This window comes from Formica exsecta, unplaced genomic scaffold (assembly GCF_003651465.1).
Source record: "Formica exsecta isolate Colony F162 unplaced genomic scaffold, ASM365146v1 scaffold201, whole genome shotgun sequence".
Taxonomy (NCBI): Eukaryota; Metazoa; Arthropoda; class Insecta; order Hymenoptera; family Formicidae; genus Formica; species Formica exsecta.
In genome coordinates this window covers 358,436-375,122 of record NW_021849308.1, presented here as the reverse complement: position 1 = coordinate 375,122, position 16,687 = coordinate 358,436, and the positions used below count along the sequence as shown (strand labels likewise).

At 38.0% G+C, this 16,687-nt stretch overlaps 1 protein-coding gene across 2 annotated transcripts in view; it reads right to left on the bottom strand.

The window, feature by feature from the left end:
- LOC115234666 (tyrosine-protein kinase Drl-like) overlaps nt 1–16,687 on the bottom strand; it is an 89,219-nt gene that overhangs the window by 7,829 nt on the left and 64,703 nt on the right. For both annotated transcript variants that reach the window (XM_029805889.1, XM_029805888.1), the window contains exons 3-5: nt 14,708–14,978; nt 6,902–7,076; nt 1,094–1,298 (exon numbers count right to left, since the gene is read on the bottom strand). In XM_029805889.1, the coding sequence (XP_029661749.1) occupies nt 1,094–1,298; nt 6,902–7,076; nt 14,708–14,978 (651 nt within the window). The remainder of the gene's footprint in view (nt 1–1,093; nt 1,299–6,901; nt 7,077–14,707; nt 14,979–16,687) is intronic.

Here is a 16,687-nt window from a genome sequence, read left to right as displayed (position 1 = left end):
TTATCATATTAAAAACTTTCATCTTAAGAAAAGAAAATTTTACGGTGTTTTTTGAAGATATAATTCTGAGAAAGTGATCAATGCGCCAAACACACATCTCGTTTCGCCAAACGCGAACTCAAAGGTATGAAAGGGATCAAAGACGCGGTCAGCAGTCTTGTCAAAGCGACGATAGAAGGGAACTGAAGGAGGGAGATTCCGCTCGAAATGCAGGTATCGGCGAACGCGCTCGGGAAGACGCAAGTCGAAGCAAAAAGGCACTACACGCGTACAGCTTTTCCCCTACGTTTCGTCTCGAGGTGAAGAGAGGTGGGTGTTGTAGGTTGGCGGGTTTAGAATCGCTGAATAAAGAGCCGAAGGGCTGCAAAGGGTTGGGCGCCAAAGTTGTCCGTGGAAAGCGGCTCGCTCGGCCGCAAACTCGATAAAGTTGCTAGGCGCGGCACTCATTGTGTGTATATACATATATATATAAAGGACGAGACGAGAGACGAGACGAGATGGAACGGGACGGGACGCGGGATGAGACAGGAGGAAGAGACGTCTCGCGCTGTTTCCGCTTCCGGTAGTCCGGTGGCAGACGCGGAGTTCGCGATAGCGAAGTGGAAAGAGATTTCGACCGGGGAAAAAAATCGGATTTCCCGACGCGCAATACGAGTTTCGCGTTCGTCGTCGAGTCTGTTTCACGGACTATTTCATCTCGTGCAGCAAAATTCAGTCGTTTTATGTATCCGTTATTTGGATAATTAAATGTTGAGTTATATTTCTGGCAAATTCTAAAATTTATCTCAATTTAAAGTTTCTTATATTTCAAGGCTCAGAAAATTATACCAGTGCCTTGGCATAGTGTGCGCGATCCCAGATATGTCAAGAAAATACATATTTAAAACTAAAAATCCCTGAATTTGAATCATATAATATAACGGTGGTAAGCGACATAAAATCACATATAAATGACATTTTACATGAAATGTGAATTACATAAGATGACATTTGACATAAAATGTGAATTACTAAATATTTCGTATATATTTTAGCTTCAAATAGACACACACCTTCGCCTTAGCATGCCCGTTAAATCATTGTCATCGCATACCTGGCTCAGATGCGTCACATGGCTCGCCGCGTAGTAACTCGCTCTGGAACCGCACGGCCTCGCGTACAGCGGCTCGAGGTCGGCAATGGTGGCGTAACTTCCGGAATTCGCGCTTCCGGGCCGCGGGTCGACTCTAACCAAGACGGAACTTCTCGCCAGGCCGCCGGTGTCAGCCGCCGAGTAACTGCAGCAGGGCAGAGTTTTCCTGAAAGGACGAAAGGACCTCTGCAGCCGCGCGCGATTGTTACACCCGGGTTAATTATCGTTACAATGGGGTCGCGCTGTGAAAGCGGGAGCTCGAGTGAGATTGTCACGAAGCAGAAGCTGCGGGTACCGCGGCCAGACGATCTCACTGAGACAAATTTTAATACGCTATGCCGAATCTTTCCGGCAAATCCGAGAACCCGCGGACGTTGCGAATGTCGTCGAGAGGATTTTGGTCGACGATTTTGCATGGTGCGCTTAAGCTTTAAAGCGCAGATTTACGCCTTTTTTAAGATTCACGAGAATATTAGTTATCTTTATTATACGTTAATCTCGAAGCAGTTATATGACTTTATAAATTCAAGGAAACGTCAACTACAGCTATGAATTATTGTATCACAAACAGTCAAAATATTTATTTTTTATCAATTTTCTTAAAATTAATGTTTACATGGGTAATGATCGATTCATGATTAATGATCGATTAAATATTTTTAAATACTTTAGTATGCATTTATTAATCCATATTAAATCACAAATTTTCGCAATTCAAAAGTATTTGATAAGCTTCATTGTTAGAGTCGGAAAATATATACTTTAACTGCTAATTTTACCTCGCTTTAGTTTCGCCTGGGGATCACCATAATAAGCTCTTTTAGCAAGCTTTTCCCGCAGGACTGTTCGGATAGTAATATGTTGGAGTAAACGCGTAGTTCAAATTACAACATCATTTACGAGATAGACAGTCGCTTTATAAAGTCCGGCAGATACACTTTTCCCGGCAAAAGATAGAAGAGCATAAGTGGGAAGAACGGTGCATTATCATATTTCAAAAGCGTGCTCCATTCTGCACCTTGTGCATAACCCTCAACGAGAAATTATCTTCGACAAGGAATTCCTCGGGTACTCCCTCCTCCCTCCTTCCTACTTCCTACCTTCTCTCTCTCTCTCTCTCTCTTTCTCTCTCTCTCTCTCTCTCTCTCTATCTATCTCCAGAAGGATTTACATCCCGTCCCGGATGAGCTCCCGAGGAGCTCGAAATGATCCTTTCTCTTTCGCACCGACGATCTTGCGATAAAGAAACGCGTCAATTCGATTCTAACTCGAGAAAAGCTATTCTTACCTTCAACTTAACCGATTTACTTTTGAATGTAATTTATCTCTATTCCACATCGTTGGCCTAACATTACATTTGTATTTAGTTTGCCTCTTATCTTTCTGTTCTGTTTTTAAAACGTATATTTAGCACGGTTTACACTTTACGTGCGCATGTAGGTGTACACTAAGCGAATGTTTTCGCATGAGTAAATGTGCGAGCCCTCTTTTCGCGAAAGGACAAAGCGTGATGCATTTATATTTGATTAAACACAATAGCTTTAGCGTATATATATATATATATATATATATATAAATAAAAATAATCTTTTTATTTATTTTACAATAGCTTCAGTGTACATATATATAAATAAAAAGAAATCTTATTTAAATTAATAAGAACAGAATTTAAATGTTCCATAATATTGTCTTTTTAAGGGATCAACAGAGATCATTCTTATTTATCTTATAATTTCGAGATTAATATTAAGTTCCCGCAACAAATATTTTTGGAACAGATTGTCTGCTTGAAAATCTGGAAAGAGAAAAAAGTAGAAACGAAACGGAATGAGACAACTGAAAAATAGCGGCGAGAAATAGAGGAGAGGATATTTTTAGCGATTTATTGGCCATTTCGTGAATGTAAATCTGCCGAACGTATTCGTTAAAAAGACGAGCGATAGAAAAACGCGTACAGCAATCGATTTCAAATATCCCCCGATTCGTTCATTCGTGTCCGTTTATTTTTACGCGACCCTTACGGAAGCGTTTCGCAGCCAGATCGACTTCCGACGAATCTGTCTACGCCCGTGAAGCGAGGAATAGAAACGTTAAAGCGTCGTTCGGAAAGTAATATCATTTTTGTAACTCGTGAGCAAGTATTCTCGAGCTGAAGTTTTCATAGATCGAAAATTTATAGCGAAACCGAGAACGTGTCCGCCGCAATATTATCGGCTCGAGCAAGATCCGTAAGTATAATCTAATATTTTATAAGTAAGAATGGGGTGTACAAAATAAATACAAAAAATAGTGTAGTTTCAAAAAAATCGGAGGGTTCACCTATTCGGAACTTTATCCAAAATGTCTTATATTCAATAGCTTTCTTTCAAAAGAAGACGCAACAAAAAAAAATCGTGCAAACTTTGCAGCAAATTACGATGAAATTTTGTCGTAAGAGTGTGAGCCTTAAGTTTAGAAAATCTTTTGAAAAAAAATCCTTAATATTTTTCTAATTATATGTAAAAACGTTTTGAATAACCTGTATGATATTTAAGATCAAATATCAAGAATTATTAAAAATTAACGAGTATCTTCATATACGTGAATCTTCTTATTATTAAAAGGAAAGCTAATAAGTATATGTGCATCTATGCAGTCATGGAAAGACCAATCGAGCCAATATCGAAATGCAAAAATAAACATCTCAGCGAAGGGGGAGCGAAAGTTGGAAGACTACAACGAAATCCCGACGCGAGTTTCGTGAGTGGCGTAACTACTCCCGAGAAAACTTTTCGCTGCTTGCCGAATCTCGAAGGCGCCTTTTGTACGTCGAGTTCGATGCGGCAAGAAGGGCTTACGAGGGACGAGGGCGGCCGTGTTCGTTCAAGCGAACGGATGTAAAATCTGCAGTTTTACCCGCCGGCGGGAATGTACGCGGAGGAGAAAGAAAGAGAGAAAGAGAGAGAGAGAGAGAGAGAGAGGGAAAGACAGACCGAGGGAAGCAAAGATCCTCGTTCCTTCGCGTGTTATCAGGGTGAAGAGACTCAAAAGAGCTAATATATCCCGGGAGAGACAATTGGTCTGCGTCAGGAGGAACGCAAAGGCGCGTATAAAGTGAGGGCGCGTCCCCTCCTTTGGATTTCCCATAAAGGCCACTTTGCCATGCGATAAATATTTGATGTCCTCCGATGCGAGATCATTGTTACGGATGATCGTGCTCGATCGCATTCGTATCACGCGCCCACCAATCGCGCGTTGTTTGTTCGAGCGAACATCTGTTGCTTTCTTTTTCAAATGCCCCGGTCAGTGCCGCGGTGAGATATTGATTTCAATTCCGCGACAGATTGGCGTGTAATATTTCAATCTCGCGTAATATAACGCTGAGATTTAACGTAATATATCTTCCCGTGTACTGCGTTTTTTTTATCGTCAGTCCGTACAGATCGATAGAAACAGCGAGAAACTTCGTATAAGAAAAAATAATTATAATTTTATCAGATATATATAGGATGTCACAAGTTTATCTCTATGATGAATAATTTTAAGTATGAAATATATGCAATAAATATAACAATTTTCCATCAAAGTTCGCTGAAAAAATAAATTTGCTATTTATCGTTTAACAGTATTGAGAAAAATTCGTCAAGAAAAATTCGCGACGGAAGACATCAAAGAAGCTAATAAATATCCGTGTAAAAGACAATTCGCCCTCTTTGAAACAAATAATAGGGGAACAGACGGAGGTGGCAGCAAAGTGAAGCGAAAGTGGCTTTGCTTCTGCCCAACTCTCCGGCGCGGCAGTATGGTTTCTATCTACATTCAAGTCTGTCGATTATGCCACGAAGTAGAGGCACGTGAAACAGAACATTCGATACGCTAAAGTATAAAATAATGAAAATAACGATCAAACTTTAAAAGCAACGGGTAGAAGTTTTCGCATAATATTCATCGTTAATGAGGAGACGGGTGCTAGAACACGATCTGCTTTGCGTTTAACGAGAAAAATTCATGACGGGGGCTTTTCAAGACGCTCGATATATTCAGACAAAGACAATTTGCCGACGAAAATAAGAGTCAATCCTATTAAAGGAAAAAGAGGGGGTCCAACATATACTTCGCCGCGTATCAAACGATTTTAAACATAGTACATACGCGCAAAAATGATTCTGTTCTATCCTAATAAAAGTTTACAGTACAGATACAAAACAGACAAAGAGAACTGTGTTCTTGCATCTTACTTTCTTTATAAAAAATGGAATAATAACGCTGCAAAATAAAATCGATTAAGCATTTTTACAAATATTAAATGACATGTAGATAACACAGGTTTGCAAAAATAATTTCTTTTGCGGGGCTTTAACTTTTGGCAGTTGTCTTTATTTGATTTTAGATTGTAATTATGAATCTGAAGTCTTTTACCTAACACGTAAGAATTTTGGGTCATTTCAATTAAAAGAACTGTGAACTTCATTTATGTAAATATTAAATATTACTATATAATATATATTACTATATTATTATATATTACTATTAATATTAAAAATTAATATTACCAAAATTAAATAATGAGACATGTGGGAGACGTGTTGGGACAAACGGATTTGATATTTGGATAAAGTGTAAAAAAATCATTCGAAAAAAACGCACTTTTGTCAAATGTTCCAAGTTTTCGCAGACCTGTGTAATCAATGTGAATAGAGTATCGTTTCAGAGGATCAAATACGCGATATTAATTTCAGAAAATAGCTCTATATAGCGAGTCCACTCAATTTATGCGCGCAACGCGGTGAAAGGCGGTCGACGAACAAAGAAATATAAAGCACGAATCTGGAAAGAGAGGTAAAAGCGAATCCTCTCTCGATCCCTTACATCTCCTCCTTCTTACGGTCTCTCCCGCCAGCCCTCACAAGGCAGAGGGTGCGTATAGCTATGCAATAAAATGTCGGCTGCCGTGCCAAACGGCCGACGGATCACCGGCGGCTTATTGAAAGGATATTTCATTCGGACGAGTTCCTCCTATCCAGCTTATCCCCGCGAATTTCCCGCGGGTGTACGAAAATCTTTTCGTCACTCACCCTCCGCCCCCTGTCCCTCTCCTATCCCTCTCCCCTCCCTCCTCCCGTCCCTCTTCAAATGGTTCTTCTGCTCGGCAGAAAATTCGCGACGTCGCAAAACACGCGCCCGCGGACTCTTTCACTCTCGAACGACTCGCGGAAAATGAGAGCGCGATACGTGAAAAGCCGTATTTACGACGCGTCTTACGCGAGGCAACGGCGTCTTACGTAATGGAAAAATCTTTTCTACGAGCACCGATTTGTACCCTTTTCTTTCTTTTTTTTTTTTTGCGAACGGCGTACGAAAGAAACGGTACTTTGAAATGCGAATTTAATAAGTGATGTAGAACGAGAAGCTGCACGGCGTCCACGTTATTCTTCCTCGTGTCGGTTTCTCTCGAGCCAGACGTCGGCTCGAAAATCACCGCGTTTGTGTGTGTGTGTGGAGTTTTCTACTGCTCTGATTATACTTCTTACTACCGTTTTTAATAATGCGCGAACTTTGTTAAATAATTCTAACGAGCCAAAGATTAAGACCGGAAATTTATCAGGACAAAGTCTCTTTCATCTGTTACACTTACTTCTTAAAAATTTCATTCTTAGACTTTTCTCGTGCTTTTAATCTGGACAATTTAAATACCGAAACAGCGGAAAAGTGATGGTAGATCAGAGCATTAAATATATGATATTCACACTATCACGCTTTTTTGTAAAATTAATTAAAAAATTTACTCACTGCGATTCTTGAACGCGAGCCTTGCTGTTGCGAATGTATAACGCACTGGCGACGCTGCCGACGACAAGAATTAAAGCGCATGCACAGGTAGCTGCGACGTAAAGTGCACCGGCACCGTTCACGAGCGGATCGGGCTCCAAACGTACCGAATCGTTGCTGGGAGGAGTCTCGACACCTGAAAAAAATATATAAATTAATTGATTATTTTTTGCAATTTTTATACATCCTCCTGATGCCGTTTTAAAAATCAAATATACCAATAAATGAAAGAGGGGTATATTACATTCGCTCGAAAGTTCAGTTATTGTCATAAGTAAATTAAAGATAATTGAATTGATTTGTGTGAGATAAAAAAAAATTCCTCTTCCTTTTTCATCAGAAATAAATTTTTTAACGTATTAAATGTTGAATACACTTTCCTCGTGTTTTAATTTTTCAAAAAATGCAATATAAACAATATATATAATATAACTATAATATCAATATATAATTTAATTTAATATAATTTTATTTTATCTTCTCGAAAAAAAAAATTGCTACACGACTCGTGAAACCTCTTCGCGTTCTATTCAACGATTTTTATATCCGTCACCAAATATAAATGTATTCAATCTACAAAACTCGCACGACCGCCATTATAGTATCGGCAATCCATTTTGTCAATTGGAGCATTTCCACTCGAGCCACGTGCTCGAGATCCGAATCTATCGAGGAGCACTGGACGGGAATCGAGCTATTGTTTATACGTATCGCGGCGCTATCGAACGAGCGGGAATATCGAAGAGTCGTGGAAAGTGCTCAAAGAGATCTCACTTTGATGGCGAGTCATTGGCCGCAAACCACGAATTTTCCAGCAAATACTGCTATTTCATTCGATTTACTTTTACCTCACAAATAGTTACGCATTTCTCACGCGCCGTGGCATTCTTGCGTTGTGTATACTAAAGACTCCATCGTTTTATTCAATATTCTTCTTTATTTGTTTGTAAAAAAAATTAAACAGGATATGTAATATAACTAAAATTTTCCTCAAATTTTACAACATGTATCATTTAAATAATTTAAAAGATCGATTAAAATTAAATTTTTATTTTAATTATTAAAATATTCCGACATATCGACTTGAACATTATAAATTACATTCCGATGTAATTTTAGTTGAATTTTCACATAATTGAAATACACATTTAATAAAGAATCTAGGACGAATTAATCGAACTCTATTAACTCCGTTTGCTTCGCGAAAGAGATTGTAAAACAACGAGTTTGTCGAGACTTTTCTCTCTGCGTCACGCACGTTTACATTTTTCCGCCGTACTTGGCTTTCTGATATTTCTTTTCTCTCTATCTTTTCGTGCGTTATGAGAAGTAAAGACTCAGGGTCGAACGGAATGGCGCCTTGTCGTCTCTTATAAAGGTAAATAACGTGGCCTAGACGGAGGAACTTTCGCGCGAGGGCTCAAAAGCTTTCAAGAACCGAGCACGTCAGCCTCGACTAGGATATGCCAAGGAAAAGAGGCGCATCCTTTCGGAGCGTCATGATAAAATTAAGTAAACTCCATCAGCTCTTAACTCGTTGCCGAGATTATAGCGTCGTATAATCCCTAAATGCGTTCCTCCAATTTCAGGCGTTGCTTGCCTGAAATCTAAAACAACTCTCCATTTCTTCGCTAATTTATCTTTTTGCACGAACAAGTAAGATCGTCAGTATCACATTCTGTTTTTCTTTTGACTTATAACTCGCGTGCGTAAATATAATTATTTTTTTCATATCAAATATCGCGGGGTTATAAAATTTCCTCGTATATTCTTGGCGAATTTCTAATAATCTCTTTTTCAATTTAGTGAGCGTTTTAATTATGAAAACTCGATCTTGCTCTCTTCCGCTACAGTATAATGAAAATACGAAATACGAGGCAAAAATCTCTTAACATTTCAAAAAGGTTGACATAAAACTTTGTTAAATTGGCAAATTCTTACCTTCCAATAATTAAAGTTAAATTTTGCTTGTGGATATTTAATGGCAAGATGCTTCTTCTATATATATTTATTTGAAAGCCGCAATTCTTTGTTGTAAAATAATTCCAGTAAGTAACATCTACGTCAGTTACAGAGAGAGAAAATGGTACGACTCTCTGAAATATTCGTCAAGTCGTAGTTGCGGTAAAAATAACAGTGCTTTAAAAATACATACCACCTGCGGCGTAAAAAAATTCACGAGGAAAATTAAGACATCGTCGACATAATACATTGTCATCGCACGGTTCTTTATTTTTTCCTTCCTTCCCATCAGAAGAGAAACTAGAAACTCGAAAGCCGAAATATTTTTATGTAAAGACTTTACGATACATCACTCATTAATGTTGCATTAAATTATTGTTAACGTGCTTGCAAACTATTATTGCTTTATTCCAAAAAGATATCATATTTTTATATAAAATTCTAATTTTCATTATGAAATTCTCTGTTATTATCTCTGCGTTAAGCTTTTAATTATAATTCTCACAAGCTGTCAACGACGGGATTGAAAAATGACTTTGTTATATGTTTTGCCTTTTAATTTTTCATGATTTTTATCAACGATTTGTATATTTTGGAAATTTATTGTAAAACTTAATATTCCAATAACCAATATTATTCTTAATTTTAGTTTCAGTATTATTATTCTATTGCTGTGTTGTCTTTCTGTAAAAAAAATTGTAAATGAAATTTTTCACTTTGACAAATACGTTACGGATTCTAATAAACCTTAATATTTATCTTTTTTCTCTTTTTCCCTCGCTCATTTCACGAAAGAAGGAAATAGACTTCGTGCTCCAGGATAACGTAAACCAAGCAGATCAGCTTTACGTAATAGAGCACATCGCGAACACGAGGAACGAGACGAGAGAGTTTGCTCGAGCGCGATGAGACGTGCACAGGAAGCAGTAGGAAAAGAAAAAGTTAAATAAATCGTAGTAGCCCTCGGCGTTGCGCTGTAGTATCTTAGGAGCAACTCGTTCGCATCATTCCTTTGCGGAGTCCTTCCATCTTCCTAAAATGTTTCTCTCTCGCGCGCTACGATACGTCCGAGAAACGGATGAGCATCTTGGAGAGGTCTCTACTATTTCGGCGCTAAAATTGCAACTGCGTCAGATATTTTGCGCAATATATTTATCAATTTTTTAATATATTTTTAAATTTTTTATCTCGATAATTTCACTGCTTTATGACGTAATTATAGCTCGGTTATATATTTCACAATATTTAAATATATTTTGTTTGCTATTCTCATTACATTTATATCGCGTGTATATTATACATGGAATATTATTTTTTATGCAAGAATTAAAATATTATGCTATATATCATTTAAAAATAATGTAATAGAGACACGCTATACTGTTTTATCCTCATCTCGCTCCGATCACACTGCACGCTAGTCAAATAGTGGAATACTTATCGATATAAGTTGTCGCGATTGACGCGTACACGCGAAACTCAAAGAGCGACTATGAAGTCAGGAAGGCGTGTTAAGAGCGACTTCTCAATTAAATCCAACTGAGCTATGCTATCTGCTACCATCAAACAGACCTTAACCGAGATTTACGGAGGACCGGAATTAAGTCTCCAGAGGATTAACAGGGTGACCCTCCACGAGTCGCGTTCCCTCATTCGCCGCGAGCTCTGTGGACTTTAGAAACAAATTTAGTCATGCTGAGAGACTCGCGTAAATCACGAAATTACACCTTTGGTATATACGCGCGGATATGTTTACTTTATTTTATAAAATAAAAAAGTTCGATGACGACTTTCCGAGAAAAAAGTGAAACTTGATACTTATTTACATATTTTAAATACTGGTGTGAAAAATATTCATGACCATATATACATATATATCATTCTTACTGATGCACCACTTCAAATTTTTCAAACATTTTTTTAATACTCTTTAAATATAGAGAATATGCTCACAAGAAAAGTAAACTATTTGATAATTCAAAAAATGTCGATATTTTTTGAAGATATTTAAAGCGAAAAATATAAATATAAATATTTAAAAACAACACAGAAAAATCTGAAAAAGAAGAACAGAACGTAGAATAGATTGTCATTTAAAAATATGAACAGAAAAAATCTAATATGCACGCTCTCAACGAATTCGAATTGCAAAAAATTGAAATTTCAAATAATAAAATAACTAGAATTTGCGAATCAGTTTACATTATTAAATCTTTCTTTTTCTCGATTTGACATCAATGGTCTTCTCAATATATGTGATCTTCGCGAACGTCATCGAATATAGAGGGTTCTGTATAGAGAATTCGATTATTTTCGAGTGATCTCGAGGCGCTTTCAGATTGCTGCTAGGACCTCTCGAGCTCGAAACGATTGTCGAAGGACTCGTCAGGAGCCGGCCCCGGTTTCTTTGGCGATGCGGGAGCGGACAAGGAAAAAGCAAATTCGACAAAGCAGGAAATCTGCTCTTCAAGACGCGACTATGGTCCTCATCCGCGGTGGTCCTTACTTATTTTCGTCCTTCTTCCTTCCCTTCGCGTACCCCTGTCCACCTCGTTTTTCTACGCGGTCGACCTTCTTGATCTTCGACGAAGGAGGGATCTTCTCGGTGCTTTCTCTTCTCTTTCATTAAATAGACCGACCCCCGACAAAATTCAATTTTACTCGGCGAATTGCTTTTTGTTGTACCATCGCCTGCTTCGGTAACCGGATCCGGATCTGCGACTTCTTTCTCTCTCTCTCTCTCTCTTTTCCTTTTTCTTTTTCTTTTCATCTCTTTCTTGCTTGCTAACCGTCGAATCGTTCTCTACGTATCATGTAAATGAATATGTTTCTCTATGCGTGACACCAGTAATATTCAGTTACATTTTAATATATAGAAACTTGAAACAAATATTTTCTAAATTTTATAAGACAAAACTCTGTATTTAATATAATAAAATAACATATAAAATACCAATATGAGTATCTTATATAACAAAATTTATTTTAAAAATTATGTTTTTACTCTTGTGATTTTATGTTTAACAATATTGTTTCAGAGAACGATAAAATCGCGGCCAACTATTGGTCCAAAATAAAAAATATTATTTTCAATTTTAAAATGCGTCTCTTTTTTTCATCTTTTTGATTCTACGAGGTTCAATTTTTACCTGTTTTCATCGGAAACCAAAGAACCAATTTTCTTCTTAATTAAAAAGATAGAATATATAGACCGCTGTGGTTTCAATTTATTTCGCGTGGAACGTTTATTTATCGAAAACTGTGCACAAAATTCATTTTGGTTACACAAGATCAGTGTAAAGTATTTGTAAACTATCATGACGCTAGACAGAGAGAGGAACGAAAATCGAGGTGTTATTTGCCAGATTGCATTCATTGTTGCTCCGTGCGGCTTGTTTTTTCAGAAAACACGTTTTCGAGGTCGCGTGAAGTTTGCGGAGTCGAGAGAACCGCCTGTGAAGTACCATGCGTACAAGTTTACGAGCACCCTTGTCGGAAGTGGCGCGGAAATTACGTTTGTACCTTCGCTCGCGTCCGTCATAACATTTCCATTTCTGCTCGTAACGTAAACTACATGTGTATATATAATTCCATTATCTACACATAATTACTTAAACGACCATGCGTGTGCTCCGCTTGTATTTATAATTTAACAGTATTTATGTAGCAAAAGCCCCGAAGCGTCAGGAAATACTATTCCAATGTGAATATATATATATATATGTATATATATATATAATATAAAAATTCAATCTTGTACATTAAATATGGATATTTATATATACTTCTTTCTTATAACACTTTGCCATATGCACGAGTAGATCATCGCATTCGCTTTATTTGACATTTCAAAAATTGTTTCTATTATTGTTATCTTTTTTAACGTTAAAAATGCCTAATATTACGACGTCAAAGTTATGAAAAATCGCTCACTCCCAGAGTCCATAAATCGCGTGGATAAATTGAGTTTGCGAGTGACGCGAAATGAAAGCGCGCTTCTGTTTTAATCGCGACCACGTCGAAACTGTCTCGTCGTAACGAAGGTATTCAGCCGGGTTCGCGAACACACTAATTAAATCCGATATTACGTAAACGAAATAATTATCAACAGGCTGCAATGGCGCCAAAGTGAGTACAGATGAATAAAGGCGCTGTCCGGGGGTGCGACTCGCTCGCGTACCGCAGAATATATGAACAAGCGAGTAAACCATATATTACATACATTACAAAGCTTGAATAGTATCATCCTTTGAAATGGATCTTCATATAACGCATTGTAGATCAATATTATCGCAGTAAATAATAGCGCATAGAAATTCACAAATCTTTTGCGCCAACTTGATATTGTAATCATATATCGATAGGTGTGTTTCATGAAGATATGTGTGTTTATTAAGAAATATTTAATTTATCTAATTTTATATGTGTTGTATATGTGTGTGCGCGTGCATTATATAATCAAATTTATTACAATTAAATTAATGAAATACAATCATGAAGTAGAAATAAATCAAAATTTCAGAAAGCCAAATAAACATCATTCTGAATTGAAGAGAAATTACAATTTTAATTATACGGATAGAAACGCTACTAAATGGTACAGTTACATAATTCACACTTTAGCATTTTCATATTTCAAGTGAGATAAACGGCGAGTGCCGTCATGATTTTTTCAGAGACTCTGAATAAAACAAGCGGAAGGAGAGAACACGCGGCATTCTTTCAACGAAAAAAAGAGAGAAACATCTAGAATCCGGATCTAGGTTCTCGGTTAATGTGTGGCTGCCATGAAAATCGCGGAATTTCAAACCACATTGAATTTCATGCGCGAGAACAATGAAATAGATATACCGCTCTTTCTCTATCTTTTTCTGTTTTAAATTCTGTATATAGTCTCTTAAATGGAATCAGTATATTATCATTTATAAGCAGTGGTTTTAGTTATATAAATATAGCACACTCTATGTGTATATAAATAAAATAAAATCTCACTAAAAAGAATTACTTAGTGATAAAGACTAATTTTTCAGTGCAATCTTATTTTCATAATCAATAAAATATAAAATAGAAGAGCAAAATATGAGTGTTTGTCACTGCTTTAATCAGTGACATTTTCAGTGATTTTACACACTTTAGCATTTTCATATTTCAAGTGAGATAAACGGCGAGTGCCGTCATGATTTTTTCAGAGACTCTGAATAAAACAAGCGGAAGGAGAGAACACGCGGCATTCTTTCAACGAAAAAAAGAGAGAAACATCTAGAATCCGGATCTAGGTTCTCGGTTAATGTGTGGCTGCCATGAAAATCGCGGAATTTCAAACCACATTGAATTTCATGCGCGAGAACAATGAAATAGATATACCGCTCTTTCTCTATCTTTTTCTGTTTTAAATTCTGTATATAGTCTCTTAAATGGAATCAGTATATTATCATTTATAAGCAGTGGTTTTAGTTATATAAATATAGCACACTCTATGTGTATATAAATAAAATAAAATCTCATTAAAAAGAATTACTTAGTGATAAAGACTAATTTTTCAGTGCAATCTTATTTTCATAATCAATAAAATATAAAATAGAAGAGCAAAATATGAGTGTTTGTCACTGCTTTAATCAGTGACATTTTCAGTGATTTTTTAAGAAAATACGGAGATAATAAAACGCGATATATTTCGTTTTTTGACATTTTTCAAAATTTAGCATGGTCATCCTACGGCCGACACTGGCCAGATAATCACACATAATCGCCATAATCGTTACTGCGAGCAAGGAGCTATACTTCTAACTAGATATTTGCACGTACCTTTCAAGCAGATCTTGTTCCTCTTGAAGACCAAGACGGTGTCGTTGTATCTAGTGCCAGGCGGAGCGGTGACATTCAATCTCAACGCCAGAGGTATTTCGGCGCTAACGACCCCCGAGCAGGGCAATCTGATCCTGAAGACTTGCAGGGTGACTGGAACCTCGCCCCTCGCGGAGACGTTCACTCTCGGTGGCAGCAACGCCATCATCCCGGAGGACGGTCCACCCAGCACTCCCACCACGTCATAATCCAGCTCCATGGAATACGGTAACTGTGTGTGTGTGTGTGTGAGAAAAGAAGTTAGGTTTCAAAAAACTTTGCATTATTACATTGTCATTATCGCGAAGCATACAGATTGCTTTTGGGCAAATAAACGACAATTTTTACTAGAGACGAGAATCCTTGAGAAAAGCTTGATTTACGCTCGTGCTCCAATTGCAAACTTCCCTCTCGCGACTCGACATTTCGCACGTGAAAGTATTCCAGTTATCGTCCGCCGGCCGATAATCTGGCATGTAATAAAAATAACGCGACGCCCATATAATTCATGTGGAAAAGCCGGAGACTCGACGCGGTCCCTTCGTCGCGTACGTCGCATACGATTGCACATATTAACATTATATTATAGATATATATATATGAATAAGTATCGCCGCCGTATCGGCCGGCGCATGCGATATTTCACGTCAAATCCCGCGCGTCGGTCTATTTCGTATTTACTGCCGCCTATCTCGTAACTTTTAACCTCGAGTCGAGGTGACACACAGGAGACCACGCCGGGTAGGTAAGGTAAGCACAAGATCCTGGCGAACACGATTGTACCAACTCTCCCTCCAACCCTTCTGTCACACTCGAGATTGGCCCACCTCGAACGGCGAGTAGTGTGTTCAGGCACGCCACAAGTTTTACGAGGTGGCATAAATAACCCGGTTAGTGCTTCGTGATGCGGTGTCAACGGAAAGGCGACTCCACCCTCTCGGCTCACCGGTAATCGTCGTAATCGTCGCGACGGGGGTTCGCGCGGTGGCGTGACACCTGCCTATCGTACCCCCGTGGCGAACCCGAGATCGCGCGCTTACCTTTTCTCTCTCTCTCTCTCTCTCTTTCTTTCTTTCTTTCTCTCTGGATATTTATTATTTTTTTCCGACTGTATACATAAGTCGCGCGACAAAACGTGAACGAAACGAATGGACCGTGCACGCGTGTGCACGGCACTCCCCGTGTGTACTCCCTCCCTCCCCCGTTTCCCACTTGCGTAAGAGATACCGCGACGGGGGTCTCTATATCGGGGCTCTCGAACAGCTCTTAGATCATTCCGACCTTTCCCTTTAATTACAGAGAGTGCCTCAGTTTACGGTGGACGATTTATTTTGATTCAAGCATCGCACACGCGAATAGTTATTCACCGTCGTTGACACTGCTGGGTAGAAAGAGATCGTGCAGGAGTTATAGTTTTAAATCGTTTATAACGAAATCTATTACAGCGTTTTTATAATTAGTTATCATTAATTATTTTTTTTATTTTATTTTACTAATAATAAATCGTCTATAAATGTTGGATAAAAAAATTTTTACTATTATAATCCGATATGATCCTTTTCTACAGAAGATTTATTGTAATATCAATAACACAATGTTCATTTTTTTAATAAAGATTCCATTGAACAAATTTTACCATAAAAATATCGGAGATAGTTAAAGCTCCTTTTGAAGAAGGGAAAATAAATGATATTTCCGATTCTCCTCAGACAGGCACGCGAGCTTTTTTATATTGAATTCGTTCGTCCGGGCATTCGTCCTAATTGACGGTAACTTAATGACGATGCGGTTGAATCGAGAACGCGATGTCGAGGGTGCTTTCGAGACGGGACGCCGCCATTTGCCTCGTAATCGCTTCTCGGGGGTGACGATGACGTGACATCTATCCGTCGTGTTCGGGCTGCCAGGGATAAAACGTGTTTTCACCGTTCTACCTACACG